The following is a 27648-nucleotide window of genomic DNA, read 5'->3' on the forward strand; positions in this document are numbered from 1 at the left end:
GAATAGGTCAAGGGGTATGAATACTTTCTGAAGGCACTGTATCACTCCTCATATTGACTAGCTCACTACCCTGTGTTAGGTTACACAGCATATAAATGTCTGTATCCAGGTTTTCTCACAGTGTGTAAACACTTTTTTAAATTACTGGAGTGTGTCTGTTTTTTTCTGTGACAAAAGAGACTGGCTCATTAAATTAAGAATAATTGGTGTGTGTATGTGTGCGTGCGCTTTTGTGTGTCCCCATGTCTGTGTCTGCTCATCCCTCACACAACCTTGTTCTAATCAGGGTGTGCTGGATAAGCAAACTGCGTAGCGTTAAACGTTATGAGCAGGGAGTGGAGTAAAGGTCTCAAGCAGGAGGCTATCTCCTCCTGGAAAGAATATATATACTGTTGTGTGTAGTTCAGACTAGAGTGGGAGAGGAGAGAAATTATGTCATGCTTTAACACTGACCAAATTGGCTTAATGGTTCACAGCTCAGTTTATTGTTATGGGAGTAATACAGTGCTTATAGATGTGGTACCTGGTCAAACTGACAAGTCTTTCTGGTCTACAGCAGCCGTCTTTAGAGAAAGACTTAGTTCTTCTTTAGAGTAACTCACCCTACATTGTTGACATAAGTGTTTTTTAGATACAGAGCGGTTGAGCCTTAGACAAGCTCAGGAGTGGAGGGCAGATCTCATAAAATGCACTGCCTCTTGTCAATGGGAATGAAACATATTCTCTCTCTCTCTCTCACTCCCCCCCCCCCCCCCCCCCCCACAGGAGAGGCAGCTCCATGCCTGGCCATTCATTGAGATCAATACAGGGGACCTGACCCACTACATGGCTCCACTGTCCTCCCAGAGTGGTTTCCACCACACTGGCTTCGTTGTGCCCGAGCTCATCAGACAGACAGCGGCCAAAACACCGGTGACAGAGGAATCCTCGGACCAGGACAGAGGGACGGATATTGCAGGTACTCTAATCCCCTCCTCTCTCCATACAACCACTGAAACGTTCAAGCAACAAATATGTTTTTTAGCTAGTTTCATAGCAAGAAAACATCAAAGAAGTTGAAATTAGACTTAGGGTGGCCAGTAGAGGAAAGAAAGACAAAAGCATTGAACTGTTTCTTCCTGAACAGCTTGTTTGACTAAGAGATTTGTTTGAAGTATTTGTTACTTAAGTGAGTTTGCAGATCAACAGGCTACACATCTAGTCTATCCCAAGTAAGGCTATGTGTTCGATTTCAAGAACTAACAAACAGCTAGGATGTAGCTGCAGGTATTTTTCAACAGGAGCTGCACTCAGTGCCCCACCACGTTGATTCCATCCAACAGCTGATATGAGTCCCTGTAATTGTTCTGTCACTGTAACTACGTTTCTTCAAGCACAATTTGTTAGTCTTTTAAACTTGATAGGGCCTTCAGTTTAGCACAGTAGCGATATTGACTTCGTCTTTGCACAAATCATTTTGTAAGGGAAGCGGGTTGGTGTGTTGTCGGATAAGACTGTGTGGGCTGTAGATGTAGACTAAGATGGCTTGACTGAGAGGAAGTGACAGAGGGGGAATGGGGAAGCAAGGGCTCACGGAGGCTCTTCCTCCTATAGTGCACTAGTTTTGTTAATCCTATGCCCTGTATTGTGGGAGTTATTGTCTTTCCTTTGTTCTTTTTCGTAATTATTGTTGACCGTTGTTGACTTGTCTTTCCTTTGTTCTGTGCCCATTCATGTAATGATGTCTGTGTAGGTTCAGAACTGGTTACCATGGTGAGAGTCTGCTATTGGTCATTGAGGAGGACACTGCCCGTCTATTGATGATGACATATACAAGCACAGACACCAGCGACATGCTGGGAGTTTGTGGCGTTCACAGCGTTTCATTTATTTGTCAACAACACCAAATTGAGACAAAAGGGTGTTCATTGGTAGAATTTAATATTTTGTATTTGTTTAACCATCAGACTTCAGAAAGCCCACTGAGTTCAGTTTACTCCAAATGTTGACTCTCTCTCCCTTTCCATGCATCTCCCTCTCCTTTCCTGTTGCTCCTTCCTCTCTCCCCTCTCTCTCCTTCCTCACCCCCCTCTCTCTCCTTCCTCACCCCCCTCTCTCTCCTTCCTCACCATCTCCCCTCTCTCTCCCTCTCTCTCTTTCTCTTGGCCCTGTCATGTAGTGAGGATTTATGGCAGTGTGGGAGGCTGTCTGGTGTACTGTGTTGTGACCTGAGGATCTTTCACTTTCACTCTAAATCTAAATTGCTTCAATAATCAATATGTCAGTCCCCCAGCAGTCTACAGCAATCAGAGTTTAAACAGTGGGTCAACACAGTTCTGCAATACTAACAGCAAACATAAGCTGTGTGTGTGTGTCAAATCAAATAAAGTCACATTTTATTTGTCACATGCTTCGTAAACAACCGGTGTAGTGAGATGCTTACTTACAGGTCCTTCCCAACAATACAGAGAGAAAAATAGAAAAATGAGTAACTGTAACTTTGCTATATACACGAGTCGATGTGCAGGGGTACGAGGTAATTGAGGTAGATACAGTTGAAGTCGGAAGTTTACATACACCTTAGCCAAATACATTTAAACTCAGTTTTTCACAATTCCTGACATTAAATCCGAGTAAAAATTCCCTGTTTTAGGTCAGTTAGGATCACCACTTTATTTTAAGAATGTTAAATGTCAGAATAATAGCAGAGAGAATTATTTATTTCAGCTTTTATTTCTTTCATCACATTCCCAGTGGAAGTCGGACTTCAAAAAGCCAAACCACTTCCAAATTACTGAAACAGTTTAACCTTTTTTATCAATAATTTCTTTGTTGGAAGCTGCTCCTTCTCCATGGCTATCACTGCCACTGTTTTCGCCTACATCACTCATTTTTCGTGGTTAATAGTGGCTACTCCATCACTCGAGGTGCTAAGTGGTTTTTAGTGGGCGTATACCTCTCCACGTGCATATTGTCACTTCTCCGCACGTTCCTGCTGCGTCACAGAGGTGACTTCAAGGCTTCAAGCCTCTCCTTTTACCTCCAAACTTAACGATGGTCATTATGGCCAAACAGTTCCATTTCTGTTTCATCGGACCAGGGAACATTTCTCCAAAAAGTATGATCTTTGTCCCATGTGCAGTTGCAAACCATAGTCTGGCTTTTTTAATGGCGGTTTTGGAGCAGTGGCTTCTTCCTTGCTGGGCGGCCTTTCAGGTTATGTCGATATAGGACTTGTTTTACTGTGGATATAGATACTTTTGTACCTGTTTCCTTCAGCATCTTCACAAGGTCCTTTGCTGTTGTTCTGGGATTGATTTGCACTTTCCGCACCAAAGTACGCTCATCTCTAGGAGACAGAATGCGTCTCCTTCCTGAGCGGTATGACGGCTGCGTGGTCCCATTGTGTTTATACTTGCGTACTATTGTTTGTACAGATGAAAGTGGTACCTTCAGGCGTTTGGAAATTGCTCCCAAGGATGAACCAGACTTGTGGAGGTCTACCATTTGTGTTCTGAGGTCTTGGCTGATTTATTTTGATTTTCCCATGATGTCAAGCAAAGAGGCACTGAGTTTGAAGGTAGGCCTTGAAATACATCCACAGGTACACCTCCAATTAACTCAAATGATGTCAATTAGACTACCAGAAGCTTCTAAAGCCATGACATAATTTTCTGGAATTTTCCTTGCTGTTTAAATGCACAGTCAATTTAGTGTATGTAAACTTCTGACCCACTGGAATTGTGAATTATAAGTGAAATAATATGTCTGTAAACAATTGTTGTAAAAATGACTTGTTGTCATGCACAAAGTAGATGTCCTAAACGACTTGCCAAAACTATAGTTTGTTAACAAGAAATGTGTGGAGTGGTTGAAAAACAAGTTTTAAGGACTCCAACCTAAGTGTATATAAACTTCCGACTTCAACTGTACATACATACATAACATATATAAAGTAAGTTTTAAGGACTCCAACCTAAGTGTATGTTTACAGAAAAAATACTTTACAATTTACATACATTTAAAACATTAACGTGTGTGTGTGTGTGTGTGTGTGTGTGTGTGCATCTATCAGTTACACATACATGTCAGTACATACACACAACAAGTAGGTCACATGGGGGAGAGGCGTTGTGCCGTGGGCTTTATTTGTTTTTTGAAACCAGGTTTGCTGTTCACTTCGCTATATAAGATGGAAGGGAGCTCCATGCACTCATGGCTCTGTATTATACTGTATGTTTCCTTTAATTTGTTCTGGACCTGGGGACTATGAAAAGACCCCTGGTGGCATGTCTGTTTGGGGTAAGTGTGTGTGTCAGTGCTGTGTGTAAGTTGACTATGCAAACAATTTGGGATTTTCAACACATTGTTTCTTATATAAACAAGAAGTGACGCAATCAGTCTTTCCTCATCTCTTAGCCAAGAGAGACTGGTATGCATAGTATTAATATTAGCCCTCTGATTACAATGAAAGAGCAAGACGTGTGGCTCTGTTCTATCTGCAGCTTAACTAGGTCTTTCTTTGCAGCGCTTGACCATATTACTGGACAAAATAACAATGTAATGAACTATTTAGCAATCTAATTGCTTGGGGATAGAAGATATTCAAGGTCCTGTTGGTTCCAGACTGGTGCATTGTTACCGCTGGCCGTGCAGTAGCAGAGAGGACAGTCTTTGACTTGGGTGGCTGGAATCTTTGACGATTTTCAGGGCGTTCCTGACACCGCCTGGTATAGAGGTCCTGGATGGCAGGGAGCTCAGCCCCAGTGATGTACTGTGCTGTACGTACTACCCTTGATAGCGCCTTGCAGTTTGATGCCAAGCAGTTGCCATACCAACCGGTTATGCAGCCAGTCAAGTGTCTCTCAGTGCTGTGCTGCTGTATAACTTTTTGAGGATCTGAGGGCCCATGACAAATATTTTCAGCCTCCTTAGGGGGAAGAGACGTTGTCATGCCTTCTTCACTGCTGTGTTGGTGTGTGTGGACCATGATAATTCCTTATTGATGTGGACAACGAGGAACTTAAAGCTCTCGAACCGCTCCACTACAGTCGCATTGATGTGGATGGGGTCGTGCTAGGCCCTCTGTTTCCTGTTGTCCACAATCAGCTCCTTTGTCTTGTTGATATTGAGGGAGAAGTTGTTGTCCAGGCACCATACTTCCAGGTCACTGACCTCCTCCCTATATTCTGTCTCATCATCAGTGATCAGGCCAACCACCGTTGTGTCGTCAGCAAACTTAATGATAGTGCTGGAGTTGTGCGTGGCCATGCAGTAGTGGGTGAAGAGGGAGTACAGGAGGGGACTAAGCACGCACCCCTGAAGGGGCCCCGTGTTGAAGGTCAGCGTAGCAGATGTGTTGTTGCCTACCCTCACCACCTGGGGGCGGCCCGTCAGGAATTTAAGGATCCAGTTGCAGAAGGGAGAGTTCAGTCCCAGAGTCCTGAGCTTAGTTTTGAGCTTGGAGGGCACTATGTTGTTGAACACTGAGCTATAGTCAATGAACAGCATTCTCACATCAGTGTTCCTCTTGTCCAGGTGGGAGAGGGCAGTGTGGAGTACCACAGAGATTGCGTCATCTGTGGATTTGTTGGGGTGGTATGCGAATTTGAGTGGGTCCAGGGTGTCTGCGATGACGGTGTTGATGTGAGCCATGACAAGCCTTTCAAAGCATGTCATGGCTACAGATGTGAGTGCTACAGGGCGATAGTAATTTAGACAGGTTACCTTGGCGTTCATGGGCACAGGAAACTATGGTGGTCTGCTTGAAACATGTAAGTATTACAGACTGGGTCAGGGAGAAGTTGAAAATGACAGTGGAGAAAGACACTTGCCAGCTGGTCAGCGCATGCTCTGAGTACGTGTCCTGGTAATCTGTCTGGCCTTGTGAATGTTAATCTGTTTAAATCAAATCAAATGTATTTATATAGCCCTTCTTACATCAGCTGATATCTCAAAGTGCTGTACAGAAACCCAGGCTAAAACCCCAAACAGCAAGCAATGCAGGTGTAGAAGCACGGTGGCTAGGAAAAATTCCCTAGAAAGGCCAAAACCTAGGAAGAAACCTAGAGAGGAACCAGGCTATGAGGGGTGGCCAGTCCTCTTCTGGCTGTGCCGGGTGGAGATTATAACAGAACATGGCCAAGATGTTCAAATGTTCATAAATGACCAGCATGGTCAAATAATAATAATCACAGTAGTTGTCAAGGATGCAGCAAGTCAGCACCTCAGGAGTAAATATCAGTTGGCTTTTCATAGCCGATCATTAAGAGTATCTCTACCGCTCCTGCAGTCTCTAGAGTTGAAAACAGCAGGTCTGGGACAGGTAGAACGTCCGGTGAACAGGTCAGGGTTCCATAGCCGCAGGCAGAACAGTTGAAACTGGAGCAGCAGCACGGCCAGGTGGACTGGGGACAGCAAGGAGTCATCATGCCAGGTAGTCCTGAAAGAAAGATAGAGAGAAAGAGAGAATTAGAGAGAGCATACTTAAATTCACACAGGACACCGGATAAGACAGGAGTACTCCAGATATAACAAACTGACCCTAGCCCCCCGACACATAAACTACTGCAGCATAAATACTGGAGGCTGAGACGGGAGGGGTCAGGAGACACTGTGGCCCCATCCGATGATACCCCCAGACAGGGTCAAACAGGCAGGATATAACCCCACCCACTTTGCCAAAGCACAGCCCCCACACCACTAGAGGGATATCTTCAACCACCAACTTACCATCCTGAGACAAGGCCGAGTATAGCCCACAAAGATCTCCACCACGGCACAACCCAAGGGGGGGGGGGGGGGGGCGCCAACCCAGACGGGAAGATCACGTCAGTGACTCAACCCACTCAAGTGACGGACCCCTCCTAGGGACGGCATGAAAGAGTTACATTTCTTTAAAGTTCTTATTCACATCGGTTACGGAATGCGAGATCACACACTCATGTAGAACCTCTGGTTTTCTCATGCCTGGTTCAGTGTTGCTTGCCTCGAAGTGAGCATAGAAGGCATTTAGCTTGTCTGGTAGGCTTGCGTCACTGGGTAGCTCGCGGCTGGGTTTCCCTTTGTAATCCGTGATAGTTTACAAGCCCTGCCCATCTGGCCAGCGTCAGAGCTGGCGTAGTAGGATTCGATCTTAGCCCTGTTTTGACTGTTTGATGGCTTGGGGATTTCTTTTAAGCGTCCGGATTAGTGTCCCGCTCCTTGAAAGTGCCAGCTCTAGCCTTTAGCTCAGTGCAGATGTTGCCTGTAATCCATGGCTTCTGGTTGGGATATGTACGTACGGTCACTATGGGGGTGACGTCATTGATGCACTTATTAATGAAGCCGGTGACTGACGTGGTAAACTCCTCTATGTTATTGGGTGAATCCTGGAACATATTTCAGTCTGTGCCATCGAAACAGTCTTGTAGTTTAGCATACGCTTCATCGGACAATTTCCGTATTGAGCGCGTCACTAGTACTTCCTGTTTGAGTTTATGCTTGTAAGCTGGAATCTGTGTGTTGATTCAAGTTGATCTAGAGTTTTTCCGCCTCTAGTTATACAGGTGAAATTCAGGTAAAAATGAGTTAAGACTGATTTCAGTTTCCCTGCATTAAAATCACCGGCCACTAGGAGCGACGCCTCTGGATGTGCATTTTCTTGTTTGCTTATGGCCTTATACAGATCGTTGAGTGCGGTCTTTGTGCCAGCATCGGTTTGTGGTGGTAAATAGACAGCTATGAAAAATATAGATGTAACTCTCTTGGTAAATAGTATGGTCTGCAGCTTATCATGAGGTATTCTAACTCAGGCAAGGAAAAACCTAGAGACTTCCTTAACATTAGAGATTGCGCACCAGCTGTTGTTAGCAAAGAGACAAACACCTCCCCCTTAACCTTACCCGAAACTGCCTTTTGGTCTTGCTGATCCGTAAAAAAACCAGCTAGAAGTACAGTATTTTATCCATTTCCTTTTTCATCCACGACTCTGAGAAACAGAGAATATTACAGATCTTCAGGTCCTTCACTGATAAGATAGTCTTAAATGGAACTTGTCCAGCTTGTTCTCTAGTGGTTGTATGTTTGCCAATAGAACACAAGGTAGAGGCTGTATATTTACTCACCGACGTATTCTCGCTCGTTTACAGCTTTTCTGACATATCTTCATCTTTCGAGTCCCGCGATTTAGGGCCTGGGCCCGGAATGAGCAGTATGTCCCCAGCTGCCGGTTCGTTGAAGTAGAAATCTTCATCCAATTTGAGGTTTGTGATCGCTGTTCTGATGTCCAAAAGCTCTTTTCGGTCATAGGAAATGATGGAGGAAATATTATGTAAAAAAAAAAAAAAAAAAGATCAGCATAAAAAAACACAAAATTGGTCAGGAGCCCATAAGACGGCAGCTAACCACTGCAGCACCATCTTCCTGAAGTGTGTGTGTTTGGGTGTCTTTGGGGGTCATTTACAGATGCTACACATCATACATTATGCTATTTTATATGGGTTTTTATACCATCACTTTGGGATAATAATCACTCTGGACCACCAGTAAAGCAGAAATGTCATGATAGAAAGGCATATTCATCTTTAGAGAGAATTTCGTGAGACAATAAAGCGAGTTTGGAGCAGCGATTCCCAAACTAGGACTCACAACCCTATCTGGGGTCGTGGGAGAATTTCCATTTCCAAATCCTGAGGAAAGAAATCATATATACAAAAAAATATATTATAATATTGTCTTTGTATCTCAAAATCATTGTAATTTGGTTAATCTTCAAAAATATGAATTAAAATTATTAAAATCTAAAAGATAAAATTCAATGAGAGAGCGCCCTTAGATCATGGGAAAAGGCCACACTTGACTGTTGCACTTGAATCATTTCCATGGTAAATGGCTAGGCCCGCTACACTATAAAACCACACACAGAGACTGATATTACCGGCCACAATTGATAGGGTGAAAATAATGTGTGGGGAGACGTAGGCACAGAAACTCACACCAATACCTTTGTCAGATAACACTGTTAAACAAAGAGTATATGCTATCACTAGCAATCAAGAGGAAACTGGCTGACCGACTCAAACTCTCCAGCTTATACTCTCTAAATGGGCATTAGCTGTGAGGGTTGAAATTCCCATGTATTGACTTTTGTTCTCTGTACATGTCAGGGGATGCTATTTCACAATTCCTGGGCATGAAAAGGCACAGTGGATGTTCAGTGTGCTGCGTGGCTATATTGAGGAAAAAACTATTCCATTGGATCAAATGGTGGGCTTTTGCACCGATGGGGCTCCATCTATTGCGGGACGGCGGGCAGATCTCTGCACTCTAGTTATGAATGTATTTCCCTCTGCCATATGGATGCATTGTATGATGCCCCTTTCCATCGGCTGTGCGTGTTTCTAACAGAAAACAGCATCAGTAAGTGTCCCACACGAGTTCTGACTGCTCACCTCCAAGGCTTGGAAGAGCACTTTGGGACCTACTTCCCAAACCATTTGACTGTGATACTGGCTCAGTTGACATGCCGGTAAGTGAAATCGAACAGCTGATCGAGCTCTCATGTGACCGAATGCATTCATGGGTCACTACGGAGGAGTTTTGGTTCCTGACTCAAAGGGAATAATAGCCTGCTGTCTGCCTCTGAGCATTAAGGCCCGGTTTAAACAACTGGGAACTCGAAACTGGGACCTCGTAAATCTCCGACTTCAGTACGTTTAAGACAACTGGGAACTCTAAATAAAACGAGCTCCGAATGCGAAAAATCATTTTGATCGGTCATCCGACTCGGTCCTTTTTCTAGAGCTCCAACTTTCTGACCTGAAGATCACTGGCGTCATCATTTGACCTCTTATTTTAAATGTTTTTGTCTTGAACGCACCATAAAATGAATATCTGTGTAAAGCTCGATTCAGTGCTCTCGTCTGCATTAAAACCAAATATCGATACAGGTGGGAGAGATGAGGTGAGCACTGTCGAACACACCCCTGACTTTGAGAATCTAAGATGCGACACACATCAAGCATACCCATCTCATTAGTGGTGGTGAGATTTTAGTCAAAGCCACTCCGACATTGCTCGTCCTAATATTTATATATTTCTTAATTCCATTCTTTTACTTTTAGATTTGTGTATTGTTGTGAATTGTTCTATACTACTGCACTGTTGGAGCTAGGAACACAAGCATTTCGCTCCACCTGCAAAAACATATGCTAAATATTGATTTTAGATAAGATACATTGTCAGACTAATTAGAAATTGACTGTCATAGCCCCACATTAAAAGTATGTGATGGTGAGTTGAGAAGACCATCAGAAATACTGTTATAATGTTTTTCAAATGACTGCCATACCCCCAAATAACGGACGAATCAGGGTTTGGTGGATGCCAGGAGAACGTTAACTGCCCGAATGCATATATATATATATATATATATATATATAAAAGCAAAAGGCCTCTGGGGACGGGGGCTGGGATTAAAAATAAAAATATAGGACAAATCACACATCACTACAAGAGAGACACCACAACACTACATAAAGAGAGACCTAAGACAACAACATAGCATAGTAGCAGCACAAAACATGGTACAAACATTATTGGGCACAGACAACAGCACATAGTGCCAACTGTAAAGTTTGATGGAGGAGGAATAATGGTCTGGGGCTGTTTTTCATGGTTCAGGCTAGACCACTTAGATCCAGTGAAGTGAAATCTTTACTCTACAGCATACAATGACATTCTAGACGATTCTGTGTGTCCAACTTTGTGGCAACAGTTTGGGGAAGGCCCTTTCCTATTTTAGCATGACAATGCCCCCATGCACAAAGCGAGGTCCATACAGAAATGGTTTGTCGAGATCGGTGGGGAAGAACAGACTGGCCCGCACAAAGCCCTGACCTCAACCCCATCGTACATCTTTAGGATGAATTTCAACACCGACTGCGAGCCAGGCTTAATTGCCCAACATCAGTGCCCAACCTCACTAATGCGCTTGTGGCTGAATGAAAGCAAGTCCCTGCAGAAATGTTTCAACATCTAGTGAAGAGCCTTCCCAGAAGAGTGGAGGCTGTTATAGCAGCAAAGGGGGAACCAACTCCATATTAATGCCCATGATTTTGAATTGAGATGTTCGACAAGTAGGTGTCCACATACTTTTGGTCATGTAGTGTACATGTCAGTAAATACACAACAGGTAGGTCACATTGGGGAGAGGCGTTGTGCTGTGGGCTTTATTTGTTTTTTGAAACCAGGTTTGCTGTTCGCTATATAAGATGGAAGGGAGCTCCATGCACTCATGGCTCTGTATAATACTGTATGTTAGAGTGAGAGAGAGAGAGTGTTTTCCTAATGAGAGACAATTCAATCAGCGGTGCCTCGCTGTGTCTGTTGTTCGACTTTCCACCCAGACCTACCTGTGTGTGGCCAGCCAGCCTGTCACTCAAATACACCACCTTGAATGGTGGACTTGGAGGGTGGCCTTAAAGGTAGTGTACATACTGCTGTACTGTGTGCTCAACGTCTCTCTAGACTAGAGGAATGACAATACAAATCATGTGCTCTTTACATATGATGATGATCACTGCTATGTAAATTACTGCTTATTTCTTAAGGCAGGAGACATACACAAGGATACTACAAAAATAGATACAAAATGTGATGTGTTTTTTATATGTTGCCACATATTGTAAATGAGATGATTAATATTCTCTGTAGGTCTTACACCTGTACCTCAGGGTACCTGTTTACCAGGTGTTCCTGTTTGAGGAGGGTGTGCTTTTGCATGTACTCAAGTATTTATTTTAACACTGGCGAAACGTTGCAGACTGTGCATGATTATTCACAAAAGCTGAAATGTGAGAGATTGTTAGTCCAACTTGCACAATCGGGTGATTCAATTTAGAACACAAACTCAATAGATAATATTTACCATGTCGAGGGTAGTTATGGAAGTCATTTGCACCCGCATGCACTGAGTAAACTGAAAGACACACAAACCAGTGGTCTACATGGATAAACATTACGTTTCCCTCGCACTCCGAAACTATGGGATCATGCAGTGCAGAGCCATCATCTGTCCTTGATGAGCTGTTTGAGCTGAACTGAGGATGTCTGGGTCAATAGACATTATTCTTATTATTACCCTCCAGAAGTAGTACAGAGATGGCTACAGTATAATTTAGTACTACTAAATGTAATTTATCTCTAATTGCTATATAATTCCGCAACAAGTATCACATCTTTAATGTAATTGTTATGTAATTATTCCTACATATGATCTTGTTGTTTTAATCAATGCTAATGAAAGGGGGGAGGTGTCAGGTGTGCTAGCTACAGCAAATTATTGAGTTTGACATATTGCTCTTGAAATGACATACTTACTGTAGTTGATGGATCTTTGAAATGCTAACATGTCAATAGTGCATTAGGAACCATTACAATATAAATGCCAGTTTTTCCTTTTCATGTTTTGCTATCTTACATAGTTCTTTAATCTAGAACCAATGAAGTTGTGTATGGAAGTAATATTGCAAATCTAAGTGTTTCTGCTTTCCCAATCAAGAATCCTCATTAAAACCCAACAGACTAATGTCAGTAAAACACAAATGTCAGACCGGTCTTCTCTTCTTAATATAGAAGGATGCCTGCTGCAGCCTTCTCCTGTGGATAGCGTGGGTAGATGACAGAATAGGTGTATTTAGTTTGTTTTCATTCAATTTCTTTTTTTTGCTGTCACAGTCCCCTCCCCTCATGCTCCTCTTCAAACTCCCAGCCTGCCTCTGTCGTGCCTGTCTCTAATTACCTCCAGCTATCCTCCTTTAAAACCCCCCTCTCTTCTCCTCTCTTCATTCCCACTGGGCCCAATTTAGCAACTAATATAAGCAAATGTTATCTAAAAGACTTTCCAAAGCATAGTCTGCTTCAATTTGGGAGCTTTGTCATGACTTATTTACAGTTTTTCGTGGGTGAAAGTAGTCAGGTTTTGTTGGAAGCATCTTCCTGGGGGCTTTCCGCCCAATTACCTTAAATAGACCAATTATTTCCCATCTCAGCTGCTGGTAGAACATAACCACTATACCTGGCATGGACATTTTCTGCAGCATGAGAAATGTAAAATACAACACATATATAATAACTCCATGGACCTACATCTCCTCCCTCTCATTGAGAAGGCTTAGGATGCCCCCTTAATAGAAAAACTCAGGCCTAATCAGGATCACTGCCTCATATTCCCTTGTTAGACCGGATGGGTTTGCTGTGTATGGACTTGTTGGCTGGTAAATGGGATGTTTCTCAGCTTAATAATATGCCATAAATAACCCCATCATCAGAACACCTCTCATATAGACGTAGTCTCTGTATATTAGACAGGCTCAGATACGCTGAACCCTGGACCTGATAATGAGGTTGCTGTGAGATGGAGAGATCTGATTGGAGGGGGGACTTGTGTGAGGTGCTCAGAGAGCCTGTGTGTGTATTGCACTGTGGTCCGCTGTGATACTATATGGTCCATAATACAGTGTGATTAGTTTTTTGGGGGGGCCATGAACACAAAAGGGGAGTTGTATTTGACTACTAGCACTGACTTTGTATTTGTATTCATTACAATTAAGGCAGTTATACAAATTTTTAAAACATTCATAACAGATTTCACAACACACTAAGTGTGTCCCCTCAGGCCCCTACTCCGCTACCACATATCTACAACACAAAATCCATGTGTACATGTATAGCGCTGTGTCGGTCAGGAAATTTCGTAAGCTGGTAATTGTCAAGCAAATAATTGTCTGTCTCACGGTAATTGACCGTAATTAACATAAACACATTTAGCATCTCCTGGCTTCCACACATAGTCTACAAGCCACTGATGCAGACCTTTGGAGCATTCACATTTTAACAAGTCTAATAAATCCATGTAATATAGCCTACACCTTCACAATAAATCCATTATTTATATTAGACAGGTCTAAAGAGGCATGATATGAAGAAAATGTAGTCTATTTCAGAAGAACAGAATAGCATACTCTGAGTTGTCCTTATGTTAGGTCTTGATCTGGCTATGCCAAATGACTGTGGGCTACTTAATTTAGAGTTATTAATGTAACTTTAGTTGTTCTACAAACGTTGGGCTATATGTTTTGATTTTTAATATATTGTAAGGCTGCATGATGTGACTCTAATGATGATTTGGAAAAAAGTCACTTGAAACGCATGATCTCTGCTTTGTTTTTTGTGTGCAGACTGTACACACTACATCAGTCACTCATTCACAATTTGACAAGCACTTGATAATGCCTAGAATTTCATGGTAGCATCCCCATTGTGTGGCCGTAATGCACCCTAAATTAATCTATGCCTTTTGCGGCCGGTGGCCGTTGTGCACTTCTCCCTGAGTGCTGCGCGCTCCATCACGTGATTGGGTCTTTCTCACAGGCTACAAGTGAAGACAGACACATCCAGGATGCAACTGCGCGAGTCCTTATCCAATTCCGATGTGCATATTGAAGATATTGGAAGAACTGTCCACATTTACTTTTCGTCAGACAACAAGATGAGTAGGCCTAACAAACAGTAAAAGCACTAGTTTATGTCAATCTACTAGTACAAAAGTTGACCTATTCCATTAGGTTAAGAGAAATACATATTCCAAACATAGTCTGGGACAGTTGTGGGATGTGATAGATCCAAAATTAATACAACCACTAGCATCCCAAAAACTTTTTTGCGCAATATGGCTGACGCAACAGATCAGAACATTTAGTTTAAAATATTGACATTATAAGCGCAGCAATGCGCACATGGTAGTTGGCTATAAGCACAAATATTCCATTAGCGGAAAACACCATTGTCAAAAGTGACCGCAAATGCAATTATGCTTTTATTATAAAGGTAAATTTTTATGGTGAAAATCATCTTCCCCAAACTTGAAACTCAGGCTTTGCTTATGTATGCCAGTTAGTGTCTACACCCCTTGTAAAGCAGATTCATGTGCTTAATTTTAAGAAGTTATTTGGCCACTTTACATATACGCCTATAGGCTAGGCTACATGAGGTGTGTGACTATGATTAGAAAGGGTTAGGCATTGTTTCTTATGGTGGGCATCATTCACAAGTGATAATATATAATTCACAATTGATAGGCTAATATTGTCACCCATCAGACTTCTTGATTTAATCTTTACATATACTAAATAATATATGTGTGAAATTTGTTTTGATTTAGAACGGACCATTATCATGCACCTGTATCGAAACCGGGGTAGCGGAATAAATACATGTCATCTATGCACTTAAATAGCGAATGGAGGGCGCTTTTCCCCTTGGTTTATTTTCATGCCAGCCAGGTAAGCTATACTCCAGTTGTAAATATAAGCAATGTGCTTAATATTAGGAAAGTTGAGAAATAAATATAGTAGGCCTAGCCTATAGAAAGCTGATGGGATCCTCTTTTTAGTAGAGGCCAATGCTCTGTTTTCTCGCGCAATTGCTTAGCCTATAGAAATGTTGTGCAACATTTGTGGCCGTGGCCGACGTGAGTAAGGCAAGGCTGCCGGGCATATGGCGGACATATTCAATTTCTCCCTATCCCAGTCTGCAATCCTCACATGCGTCAAGATGTCCACCATTGTTCCTGTACCCAAGAAAGCAAAAGGTAAATGAACTAAATGACTATCGCCACGTAGGACTCACTTCTGTTGTCATGAAGTGCTTTGAGAGACTAGTCAAGGATCATATCACCTCTACCTTGCCTGACACCCTAGACCAGGGGTGCCCAGACTTTAGTTACATAGGATCTACTTTTTCCACCCTCTTCCTAACGCGGTCTACCCCCTCCTCTGCCCCCGCCAATATTAAATAACATTTCACCTTATTGATTGGATGATGCTGTCAGCAAGCTTTGCATAGTCTGGGTTGTAGCTACTGATTGCTAGCCTCAAGCATGTGTCCAGGTGATCATCGCTTAGAGTGGACCGGTATTTTGACTTGATGAACCCATTGATGCGGCCAGTCATGGCTGGTGCTCCATTACACAGGTTTGTAAATGGGTAACTGAGTGCTATTAATAAAGTCCTTGAATGTCACAAAAATGTCCTCCCGTTGAGTTTTTCCTTTCAACTATATGATTTTGAGCAGTTCCTCTTTGGCAGTCATATCTTCAAACACCATTCTGATGAAAATGCAAAACTGAGATGTGTCGATCACGTCTGCCGACTCATCAAATTAAAGTGAAAGAACACACACTCATTTATGTATTTTTTAAGATGCTCCCTCAAATCCTCATCCACCATTTCACAGCGCCGTGTAACAGTATTTCTGGATAGCTGAATATCCTTAATAGCGGAAATTATTTCTGATTTATTTTTGAAATCATCAAACAATGATTCTGCTGCCTCTAAAAAGGCCTCTTTTACCATTTCTCCACCCTGGAACGGTTTCTTGTGCTTTGCTAGTATGCAATTTTGAGCTGGGCCTTGTAAAGATCGATTGTTGTTCAGCTAGTTGAGACTGAACTCTTTTACTTTTCTCTTACGTAGGTCACTTTTAGCTGGAAAGTCACTTTCATATTTCTTGTGAACAGTTTTGAAATGCCTCTCAACATTTCCTTTCTTAGCAAGAATGTTTGAATGGCAGATCAGACACACATTTTGAATTTGTTGTGGTAGATTTTCAGTTTCTTGCTGCTTGGTCCAGCACTCATATTAAACACGTAACCGCAACTTCATAGTAAAAAAACAACTACCACTGGAACAACAAAGAATATTCTGTTACAGGTCTCGCAAGCATGGAAATGTAAACGTACTAACTGCAGATGGTTGCTATGGTAGGGACAGTTTGGAAAACAAATGTAGCAACTATAGTGCTGCGGGTTGGTCCAATTTGATGTCAATCAAGCAGTTTTTTAAACATATTTTGGCTGTACACTAATATTCGAGAAAGAAGCTAACCTGTAAGTAAAGCATACAGTGCTTCAGAGCTGTGGACCTCTATCTTTAAGCAGACTCAATGGTAACGCTGTGAATTGCCCAAAATAATTTTTGGGTGTATACATTTTGAAAACTTTTATGCGGTCTACTAGAAAGAAGTTCGCAATCGACCGGTCGACCTCGATCGACGTCCTGTGCACCAATGCCCTAGACCCACTTCAATTTGCTTACCACCCCAAATGATCCACAGACGATGCCATCGCACTGCACACTGCCCTATCCCATCTGGACAAGAGGAATACATATGTAAGAATGCTGTTCATTGACTACAGCTCACAGTCAACACCATAGTACCATCCAAGCTCATCATTCAACACCATAGTACCCTACAAGCTCATCATTAACTTCTTATGGCTGCAATCCCGTTAACGGGATGATATGACAGCCAGTGAAAGTGCAGGGCGCCAAATTCAAACAACAGAAATCTCAATTCCTCAAACATACATGTATCTTATACCATTTAAAGGTAATCTTGTTGTTAATCCCACCAAAGTGTCCGATTTCAAATAGGCTTTACAGCTAAAGCACCACAAACGATTATGTTAGGTGACCGCAAAATCACAGACAAACACAGTCATTTTTCCAGCCAAAGACAGGAGTCACAAAAAGCAGAAATAGAGATAAAATGAATCACTAACCTTTGATGATCTTCATCAGATGACACTCATAGGACTTCATGTTACACAATACATATATGTTTTGTTCGATAAAGTTTATATTTATATCCAAAAACCTCAGTTTACATTGGCGCCATGTTCAGAAATGCCTCAAATATCCGGAGAAATTGCAGAGAGCCACGTCAAATAACATAAATACTCATCATAAACTTTGATGAAAGATACATGTTTTACATAGAATTAAAGATACACTTGTTCTTAATTCAACCGCTGTGTCAGATTTCAAAAGCTTTACGGCAAAAGCACAATATTCAATAATCTGAGAACAGCGTTCAGCCACAAAAGGAAGCCATACAGTTACCCGCCAAATTGTGCAGTCAACAAAACTCATAAAAAGCATTATAAATCTTCACTTACCTTTGCTGATCTTTGTCGGAATGCACTCCCAGGACTCCCACTTCCACAAGAAATGTTTGTTTTCTTCGGTAATGTCCATCATTTATGTCCAAATAGCTATTTTTGTTAGAGTGTTTGGTAAACAAATCCAAAGTCAGGAAGCGCGTTCACTAAAAGCAGACGAAATGTCAAAAAGTTCCGTAACAGTCAGTAGAAACATGTCAAACGATGTATTGAATCAATCTTTAGAATGTTTTTAACATAAATCTTCAGTAACGTTCCAACCGAAGAATTACATTGACTTCAGATGTGCGATGGAACAGAGTTGCCTCTCATGTGAACGCACATGGTCAGAGCATGGTCAGGTCATGATAGACCTGACTAATTCCTGTCTCCATCGGCCCCACTTCACAGTAGAGGCATCAGACAAGGTTCTACAGACTGTTGACATCTAGTGGAAGCCGTAGGAAGTGCAAACTCATCCATATCCCACTGTGTATTCAATAGGGTCTTGGTTGAAAATCGACCAACCTCAGAATTCCCACTTCCTGTTTGGCTTTTTCTCAGGTTTTTGCCTGCCATATGAGTTCTGTTATACTCACAGACATCATTCAAACAGTTTTAGAAACTTCAGAGTGTTTTCTATCCAATACGAATAATAATATGCATATATTAGCAACTGGGACTGAGGAGCAGGCAGTTTACTATGGGCACCTCTGTGCACCTTTCATCCAAGCTACTCAATACTGCCCCTGCAGCCATAAGAAGTTAAGCTCGAGGCCCTGGGTCTGAATCCCGCCCTGTGCAACTGGGTCCAGGACTTCCTGATTGGCCGCCCCCAGTTGGTGAAGGTAGGAAACAACACCTCCACTTCGCTGATCCTCAACACTGGGGACTCACAAGGGTGCGTGCTCAGCCCCCTACTGTACTCCCTGTTCACCCATGACTGCGAGACTACGCACGCCTCCAACTTAATCATCAAGATTGCAGACGACACAACAGTAGTAGGCTTGATCACAAACAATGATGAGACAGCCTATAGGGAGGAGGTGAGGGCACTTGGAGTATGGTGTCAGGAAAACAACCTCTCACGCAACGTCAACAAAGGAGAAGATTGTGGACTTCAGGAAACAGCAGAGGGAGCACGTCCCTATCCAAATCGACGGGACAGCTGTGGCGGTAGATAGTTTCAAGTTCCTCAGCGTACACATCACGGGCAAACTGAAATGGTCCATCCTCACAGACAGTGTGGTGAAGAAGGCGCAACAGCGCCTCTTCAACCTCAGGATGCTGAAGAAATTTGGCCTGTCATCCAAAACCCTCAAACTTCTACAGATGCACAATTAAGAGCATCCTGTCGGGCTATATCACCGCCTGGTATGGCAACTGCACCTCCCACAACCGCAGGGCTCTCCAGAGGGTGGTGCGGTCTGCACAACACATCACTGGGGGCAAACTACCTGCCCTCCAGGACACCTACAGCACCCCATGTCACAGGAAAGCCAAAAAGATCATCAAGGAAATCAACCACCCGAGCCACTGCCTGTTCACCCCGCTACCATCCAGAAGGCGAGGTCAGTACAGGTGCATCAAAGCTGGAACCGAGAGACTGAAAAATAGCTTCTATCTCCAGGCCATCAAACTGTTAAACAGCCATCACTAACACAGAGAGGCAGCTGCCTCCATACAGACTTGAAATCATTGGCCACTCTAACAAAAGGATCACTAGTCACTTTAATAATGCCATTTTAATAATGTTGTTTACATATCTTGCACTACTCATCTCAGATGTACAGTTGAAGTCGGAAGTTTACATACACTTAGGATGGAGTCAATTAAACGTGTTTTTTAACCACTCCACACATTTCTTGTTAACAAACTATAGTTTTGGCAAGTCGGTTAGGACATCTACTTTGTGCATGACACAAGTCATTTTTACATTTTGATTATTTCACTTATAATTCACTGTATCACAATTCCAGTGGGTCAGAAGTTTACATACACTAAGTTGACTGTGCCTTTCAACAGCTTAGAAAATTCCAGAAAATGATGTCATGACTTTAGAAGCTTCTAATAGGCTAATTGACATCGTTTGAGTCAATTGGAGGTGTACCTGTGGATGTTTTTCAAGGCCTACGCTCAAACTCAGTGCCTCTTTGCTTGACATCATGGGAAAATCAAAACAAATCAGCCAAGACATCAGAAAACAAATGGTAGACCTCCACAAGTCTGGTTCATCCCTGGGAGCTATTTCCAAACGCCTGAGGGTACCACATTCATCTGTAAAAACAATAGTATGCAAGTATAAACACCATGGGACCACGCAGCCGTCATACCGCTCAGGAAGACGCGTTCTGTCTCCTAGAGATGAACGTACTTTGGTGCGAAAAGTGCAAATCAATCCCAGAACAACAGTAAAGGACCTTGTGAAGATGCTGGAGGAAACAGGTACAAAAGTATCTATATCCACAGTAAAACGAGTCCTATATCGACACAACCTGAAAGGCCGCTCAGCATGGAAGAAGCCACTGCTCCAAAACCCCCATTAAAAAGGCAGACTACGGTTTGCAACCGCACATGGATCGTACTTTTTGGAGAAATGTTCTCTGGTCTGATGAGACAAAAATATAACTGTTTGGCCATAATGACCATCATTATGTTTGGAGGAAAAAGGGGGAGACTTGCAAGCCGAATTACACCATCCCAACCATGAAGCACGGGGGTAGCAGCATCATGTTGTGGGGGTGCTTTGCTGCATGAGGGACTGGTGCACTTCACAAAATAGATTGCATCATGAGGTAGGAAAATTATGTGGATATATATTGAAGCAACATCTCAAGACATCAGTCAGGAAGTTAAAGCTTGGTCGCAAATGGGTCTTCCAAATTAACAATGACCCCAAGCATACTTCCAAAGTTGTGGCAAAATGGCTTAAGGACAACAAAGTCAAGGTATTGGAGTAGCCATCACAAAGCCCTGAACTCAATCCCATAGAAAATTAGTGGGCAGAACTGGAAAAGCATGTGTGAGCAAGGAGGCCTACAAACCTGACTCGGTTACACCAGCTCTGTCAGGAGGAATGGGCCAAAATTCACCCAATTTATTGTGGGAAGCTTGTGGAAGGCTACCCAAAACGTTTGACCCAAGTTAAACAATTTAAAGGCAATGCTACCAAATACTAATTGAGTGCATGTTAACTTCTGACCCACTGGGAATGTGATGAAAGAAGTAAAAGCTGAAATAAATAATTCTCTCTCCTATTATTCTGACATTTTACATTCTTATAATAAAGTGGTAATCCTTACTGACCTGAAACAGGGAATTTTTACTTGGATTAAATGTCAGGAATTGTGAAAAGCTGAGTTTAAATGTATTTGGCTAAGGTGTATGTAAACTTCCGGCACAGTCAACTTAGTGTCAACTTCTGACCCACTGGAATTGTGATAGTGAATTATGAGTGAAATAATCTGTCTTTTAAACAATTGTTGGAAAAAGGACTTGTGCCATGCACAAAATAGATGTCCTAACCGACTTGCCAAAACTATAGTTTGTTGACAAGAAATGTGTGTAGTGGTTGAAAAACAAGTTCTAGTGACTCCAACCTAAGTGTATGTAAACTTCCGACTTCAGCTGTATATACTGTATTATATTCTACATTATCTTAGTCTATGCCGCTCTGTCATTGCTCGTCCAAATATTTATATGTTCTTAATTCCATTCATTTTCTTTAGATTTGTGTTTATTGTGTGTATTGTTGTGAAATTGTTAGATACTACTAGTTAGATATTACTGCACTGTTGGAGCTAGAAACACAAGCATTTCGCTACACCCGCAATAACATCTGCTAAACACGTGTATGTGACCAATAAAATGTGATTTGACTGCCTTCATGACTCATGTCCGCTGGTGTGGGGGTAATACGGACACTGCAACAGCCCTATACGTGTGTGTATAGTGTGTATGTTACCATGTGTGTGTATGCGTGTGTCTGTGCCAACAGTATGTTTGTGTTTCTTCACAGTCCCCGCCGTTGTCTTTATATCTGTTTTTTAAAATGTGATTCTTCTGCTTGCATCAGTTACCTGATGTGGAATAGAGTTCTATGTCGCCATGGCTCTATGTAGACTTTTCTGATAACTGCTTTTTTGAGGGAAAAGTGTACTTACTACGACTGTGATTTGTTGTTGTCTCACCTAGCTATCTTAAGATGAATGCACTAATTGTAAGTCGCTCTAGATTAGAGCGTCTGTTAAATGACTAAAATGTCAAAGGTAATGAGAGGCTGGCTCAGGGTGTCCTGTTACCCTTCTGGGACGCTGACAGTTGATTCATCTCCCGTCTTTCCTTAATGAATTAACCTCTCCAAGGCTGTTGGAAGATAGAATAGAATGGAATATAACAATGATCGCCTTTCAATTGAGAACCTTTTCTTCGGTTCATCATCAACATGAATGGGCAGTAAGATTATCTATGTGTGTGTCAGTGATTCCCTGTTGGTGACTATGTAACCTGGGATGCCCTCCTATATCACATACCTGTCACAGTAGGATGATGGACATGCTTTAGATGTATGTTTTTACATGAAGAGATCACATGATTGAGATACAGGTGACTGATTGGTTTTGCCGACTCCTCACTGGAGGCGTTGTTTTCCTGTAGACACGAGGAAGAATAGCAAGCCTGCCGCCCTGCTCCTGCTTCACTGGGTGTGAGTGACATTTGGACATGGTTTAGGAGGGGAGATTTGAGGCGTGCTGTTTGTTGTGTCTCTTTCTTACATTAATCAATGCTCAAAAGGTCTCACATAATTGTGTCTATTTTCAGCCGATCCATTTCTGCACAATGACCACAGAGCTGGGGCCTAATTGAGACGCCAGTGCTAATTTTCAGCGAGAGCATGATAGGCAGGGACTCATCTCTCCGGCCCCAAAACGATACAGACGGGGAAATGGCAGAGGTCAGACTAGCTTTTCGCCATGAAAGAGATCAAGATTATTCATTAATCTCCATTCCAGGGCCGTTAGACCTACACACGCGCGTGCACACGCACATTCACACGCCCGCAAATACATTCACACAAACCACTTGGATCATAACAAGCTTAGGAGGATATCATGACTAGACGCTGGTGGATATTCATCCATCAGAAGGGACTAGCGAGCATAGGCGAATCAGGCTCAGCGTTTGGCACATCTTAATTATTATGAAAGCATTATTGGCCAGTTCATCATGTTATCTCTGTAGCATTACACTAATGGTCCATCCTGGTGATGAATGCACTTATTATTTATTTCCTGTACCAGACAGCAGAAACCACGGCCATTTCCCGTCCAGTAAAGGAGTGAGTTGGAGAAATACTAAATGAGTAACCAGGCAGTATGGCATCATTAGATATAATTTGACTGATATTGCTGTGTGGTTGACTGTGTAGGAATGGGCCTTTTGACCAATGATATCAGTCTTACCAATGCTTAATAGGTGGGGAGAGAGGAATAGGATTCTGCTGTAATGACCCATAAAGAATGAGGGTGATGTGATTGTAATAACCCATAATAACATATTACTATGAGTTGCTCCCCTTAAATACCAGAAGAGGAGCACATCTCAGTGACTGGGTTTGTGAATAAAGGAGCTGGCCCAAGACACACACACACACACACACACACACACACACACACAGTATCCATGCACAGAACAGGGTTACAGCGGCACATCAGCATATCAAAGATTCCCTCACTCACTGAGATCCTCTATGCTTCTCAGAGGTGAGATCTGCATTGCAGTCTTGCATATACTCATTCATTCATAGTCCATCCAACCGGAAGGAAGGAAGGAAGTGAGTGAGTGAGTGAGTGAGAATGCTGTTATTGTTGCCTGGTGCTGCCCACATTTAAACTGGCCCAATTTTGTCAGCCTCTATTAAAAATTTACTAAAATTGCAGATCTGCCATTAACACTAATGAAATCTCTGTTTGTAATGTAGCTAGTTACCTCCTACTATATGTGAGCTGTTGAGTGACGCGGGAATATATCAAGTCTATGTCTAATTATAAACGGGGTAGTTTGGGTTGCATTGTGCCTACGAACAGCCCTTAGCCGTGGTATATTGGCCATATACCACACCACCTCGGGCCGTATTGATTAAAAATATCCCGCCTAAGGGCTCTTCTTAAGCACGACAGTACACAGAGTGCCTGGATACAGACCTTAGCTGCGGTATATTGGCCATTTTCAGTATCACAAACCCCTGAGGTGCCTTATTGCTATTATAATCTGGTTACCAACATAACCACCCAGTTTATAATGTACGATATACCACTGCTTTCAGTCAATCAGCATCCAGGAGCCAGACTACCTGATTTATAATGGCCAATATACTACACCCCTCAGGCCTTATTGATTAAATGTACAGGGTAAAGTTTGTACTTGTAGCTTTCTTTCTCTAATTGTATCTTTTGTCTGTTCCTCTTTTTATAGTTGTTGATGTAATTATTTAGCTTGCAGCTGGAAGGATCCCAACCACATAGATTAAGGACAGTATCTTGTCAGGATGCCAAGACTGTGCCTCTGTCTACACACTCTTTCTCCCTCCCTCTCTCCCTCTCTAGCCTTTCTCTCACTCTTGAAAACGACTTCAATTCACTGTGTCACTTCGTACCTCTCTTCCTGTGGTTGCAGGTGCAATGACCCACAGTGATGTCAGCAGCACTATGAGCGGCCAGGTCCAGTCAGAGAACACAGAGACGTCTCCGGCCCCCTCACTGCCCCCTTCACTGCCCCACAGGGACCAGGGGGACGGGGACGAGCGGGGGCAGGCCGAGGAACACAAGGAGCCCATCGACGACACGGAGCACAGGGACAGGGGCTCCAGCGAGTCAGTGGGCAGCGGCTCTTCCTTTGAGGAACTGGACTTGGTGGAGGAGATGGTGGAGGAGCTGGAGAGAGAGTTGGGGAGGGAGGAGGAAGGCCTCACGGTGGAGGAAGGAGCCAAGGAAGCCCCATGAGAGGCTGTCGCTAGCATATGGGGGATGGAGAGGAGTAGAAGACTGGGTGATAAAGGGATGGATGGAGGTAACTCCTCTGGGTCTATTATTCCGGGGTGGTAGAGAGATTTCTTCAGCGAATCTTAGTTGTCTTGTATGCCAACTTTTGTTCGTAGCCATACAATTTATCATGACATACATGCCATCTATTTCTGGACCTCTGTACTTTCCTGTACCTAAGACGGTAATTTATTTGTTGAGAGATTATAACAAAACTCTTTATTTTTTGTAAAACATATCAATAACAACAGTTCTTCCTTTTTTCAAAGACTTCTTAATTTAAAAAAGGGTTTATCAATACTAAACAGATATAACTATTGTATGATATGATACATTCACCAGTAGAAAATGATACACTCTGAGTGGAGAGAAATATTGTTACAATATACTTGTGGGACTGATGAAAGTCAATCTTTCTTTTGATTTAAATATTTAAATGTTAAAAACATTGTGTACAATAGATTTAATCATCTCTCATCATAGTAGACACACATTTTATATAAGATGGACAACAATTATATATAATCGAATATATAGTGTAAGATTAACAAACATATGAAGGAATCAAAGGCATTTAGTTGTGAATGATTTGTAATTGCATCTAACAACATATCGGGACAATTGAGATGCTACCTACTTGCAATGGGTTACAATGTTTCCAGAATACTGTTATGATGCCATTTCCCACTATTTAGCGACCAGAAAATCCAGAGCATGTACTGTACAAGAGGGTATCTAAAGCAATATCTGCCTTATTCATTTTTACATGAATAACAACCTTACAAGGTCATTTAGCTTTTGCCCTCAATTTGAAATAGGTTTGACACCTGGGAAACTCTGAGAACTGGGGCAGGGCTTAAACCGAGTGGTGTAGACTAATCCATAGAACTGCAAGAAGAGGGGGTTTAGGTGAAAGTCAGTTCAGACTCATAAAGTCATCAAGGGCTAGGATTTACAATTCAACTCTGAGATGGAAACAGTCTGAAAGTACTGTTTTTTTATTCATCTGGTAGACTTATGTTATCTAACAGTTTAACAATACAGCCAATCAAAAGAAAAGATTTGAAATCTTCACCTTTCAGATGATCTGTTCTATTACTTTGGCCTAGGTGTTTCCAGTCTAAATCAAATAAAATGTTATTGGTCACATACACATGGTTAGCAGATGTTAATGCGAGTGTAGCGAAATGCTTGTGTCTAGAAACTTGTTCAACTACTCTGGTCTGTCATGTGTACCATTAGAATCTTTAGTCTTTGACTTGAATCCGGGATACAATGTTCCACTTCTTTTAAGTATTATAACAACTTCCTGTATGTCATGTTGATAATCCTATGATATAGACATGGGGCTCACGCCATTTGTTTTTGTCACATGTTCTTCTGTTGGATCTCTTGTCTTGTGCTTTGAGACACAAGACAAGATAATGTACAATGCCATGGAGGTGTCTTTCTGTCTGGAATAAACATGTTTAATTGCAAATGTTAACCTAGAGGATATGCAATTGTAAAAATGTTCTGTATAAAATATCAATACAGAAAACTAATACTGTTTTGATATTGTACGCATATTGTGGTAAACCCGTGTAGTATTCAGCTGGTGAAAGTATATTGCTCTGTCCCTATTGCTTACTCTACAGCGCAGAAAATGAATCCTCTGTGGCCTTTTTATTGATGAAAGTCTCTCTTTTATGAAGAAGAGCTTGCCTCACATAGGTAGGGAGGGGTATTATATGAGGAAATTATAGATGGACCCAAAGTACCTACTAACTTAACAACCACTTTCTTTCATGCAACCAGCTTTCATGACCACTCAAACTTGTCTTTATTTTTATTGGAAGCTTGTATTGACGACAATTCTCTTTACTAAAGGAGGCTCAGAGAAAGGCCTGGTGAATAGATTTCAAAAAGCTACATGAAAGCGGGACAGTATGTGAAGAAAGGGCATCTTTGGTAAAATGCATCTGCAATACAACTTGAGCCACATTCACCCTTTGTGAAGGAGCCATTTGTCTCAGCACTCTCTTGAAGTAATAGATGTTTATGACAGAGTAAATCAATATGCACAATATGTGTGTGAAGAGCATACTTTTCAATATGTATGTACAATGGTCAGAAAGTGTTCATTGTGTTACCTATAATCCCAGTGCCTCTCCTCATACCAGTATTGGGAAAACTACATTTACAACTCCACAGGGTTGGTGGAGTAATTGATTACATATATTCAGTTTACATGTAATCTGATTACAAAAATGTTGTAACTAACCTGTTACATTACAAGCAACAATATTGTAATCAGATTACATCTACTTTTGAAAAACTAGATGATTACTACTTTGATTACTTTTAAATTCAGAAACGATGTTTGTGGAAAAAATACATTGACACCTTTCTGTTTTCTCAATGACATTCAATTCAGCATTGAAAAAAGGTGCAAGTTGAAGTTTTTTCCACCTGAGCGAGTCTGACCACAAGTCAGAGACCATTATAATGACACTCCAAATGCGTTTGATGGATCCTGAGTTTGGGTAATCTAAAAATGACGTTGCTGATTTCAATTTTGGAGAGGGAACTTTACCGGATTACATTTAGAAAGTAACCTACCCAACCCTGTATCTGCACATGGTAAGTGCTTCTCAGGTCATTTTATGT

At 42.0% G+C, this 27648-nt stretch overlaps 1 protein-coding gene across 1 annotated transcript in view; it reads left to right on the forward strand.

Annotated features, from left to right (window-relative positions):
* The window catches only part of LOC120061509 (testis-expressed protein 264 homolog), a 148092-nt gene extending 121425 nt beyond the window's left edge, over nt 1-26667 (forward strand). Inside the window, exons 3-4 of the mRNA XM_039011396.1 lie at nt 766-958; nt 24635-26667. Coding sequence (XP_038867324.1) covers nt 766-958; nt 24635-24960 — 519 coding nt within the window. The 3' untranslated portion in view covers nt 24961-26667. The remainder of the gene's footprint in view (nt 1-765; nt 959-24634) is intronic.
* Nucleotides 26668-27648: the final 981 nt, after the last annotated feature.

The sequence above is a fragment of the Salvelinus namaycush genome, chromosome 2 (genome assembly GCF_016432855.1).
Source record: "Salvelinus namaycush isolate Seneca chromosome 2, SaNama_1.0, whole genome shotgun sequence".
Lineage (NCBI taxonomy): Eukaryota > Metazoa > Chordata > Actinopteri > Salmoniformes > Salmonidae > Salvelinus > Salvelinus namaycush.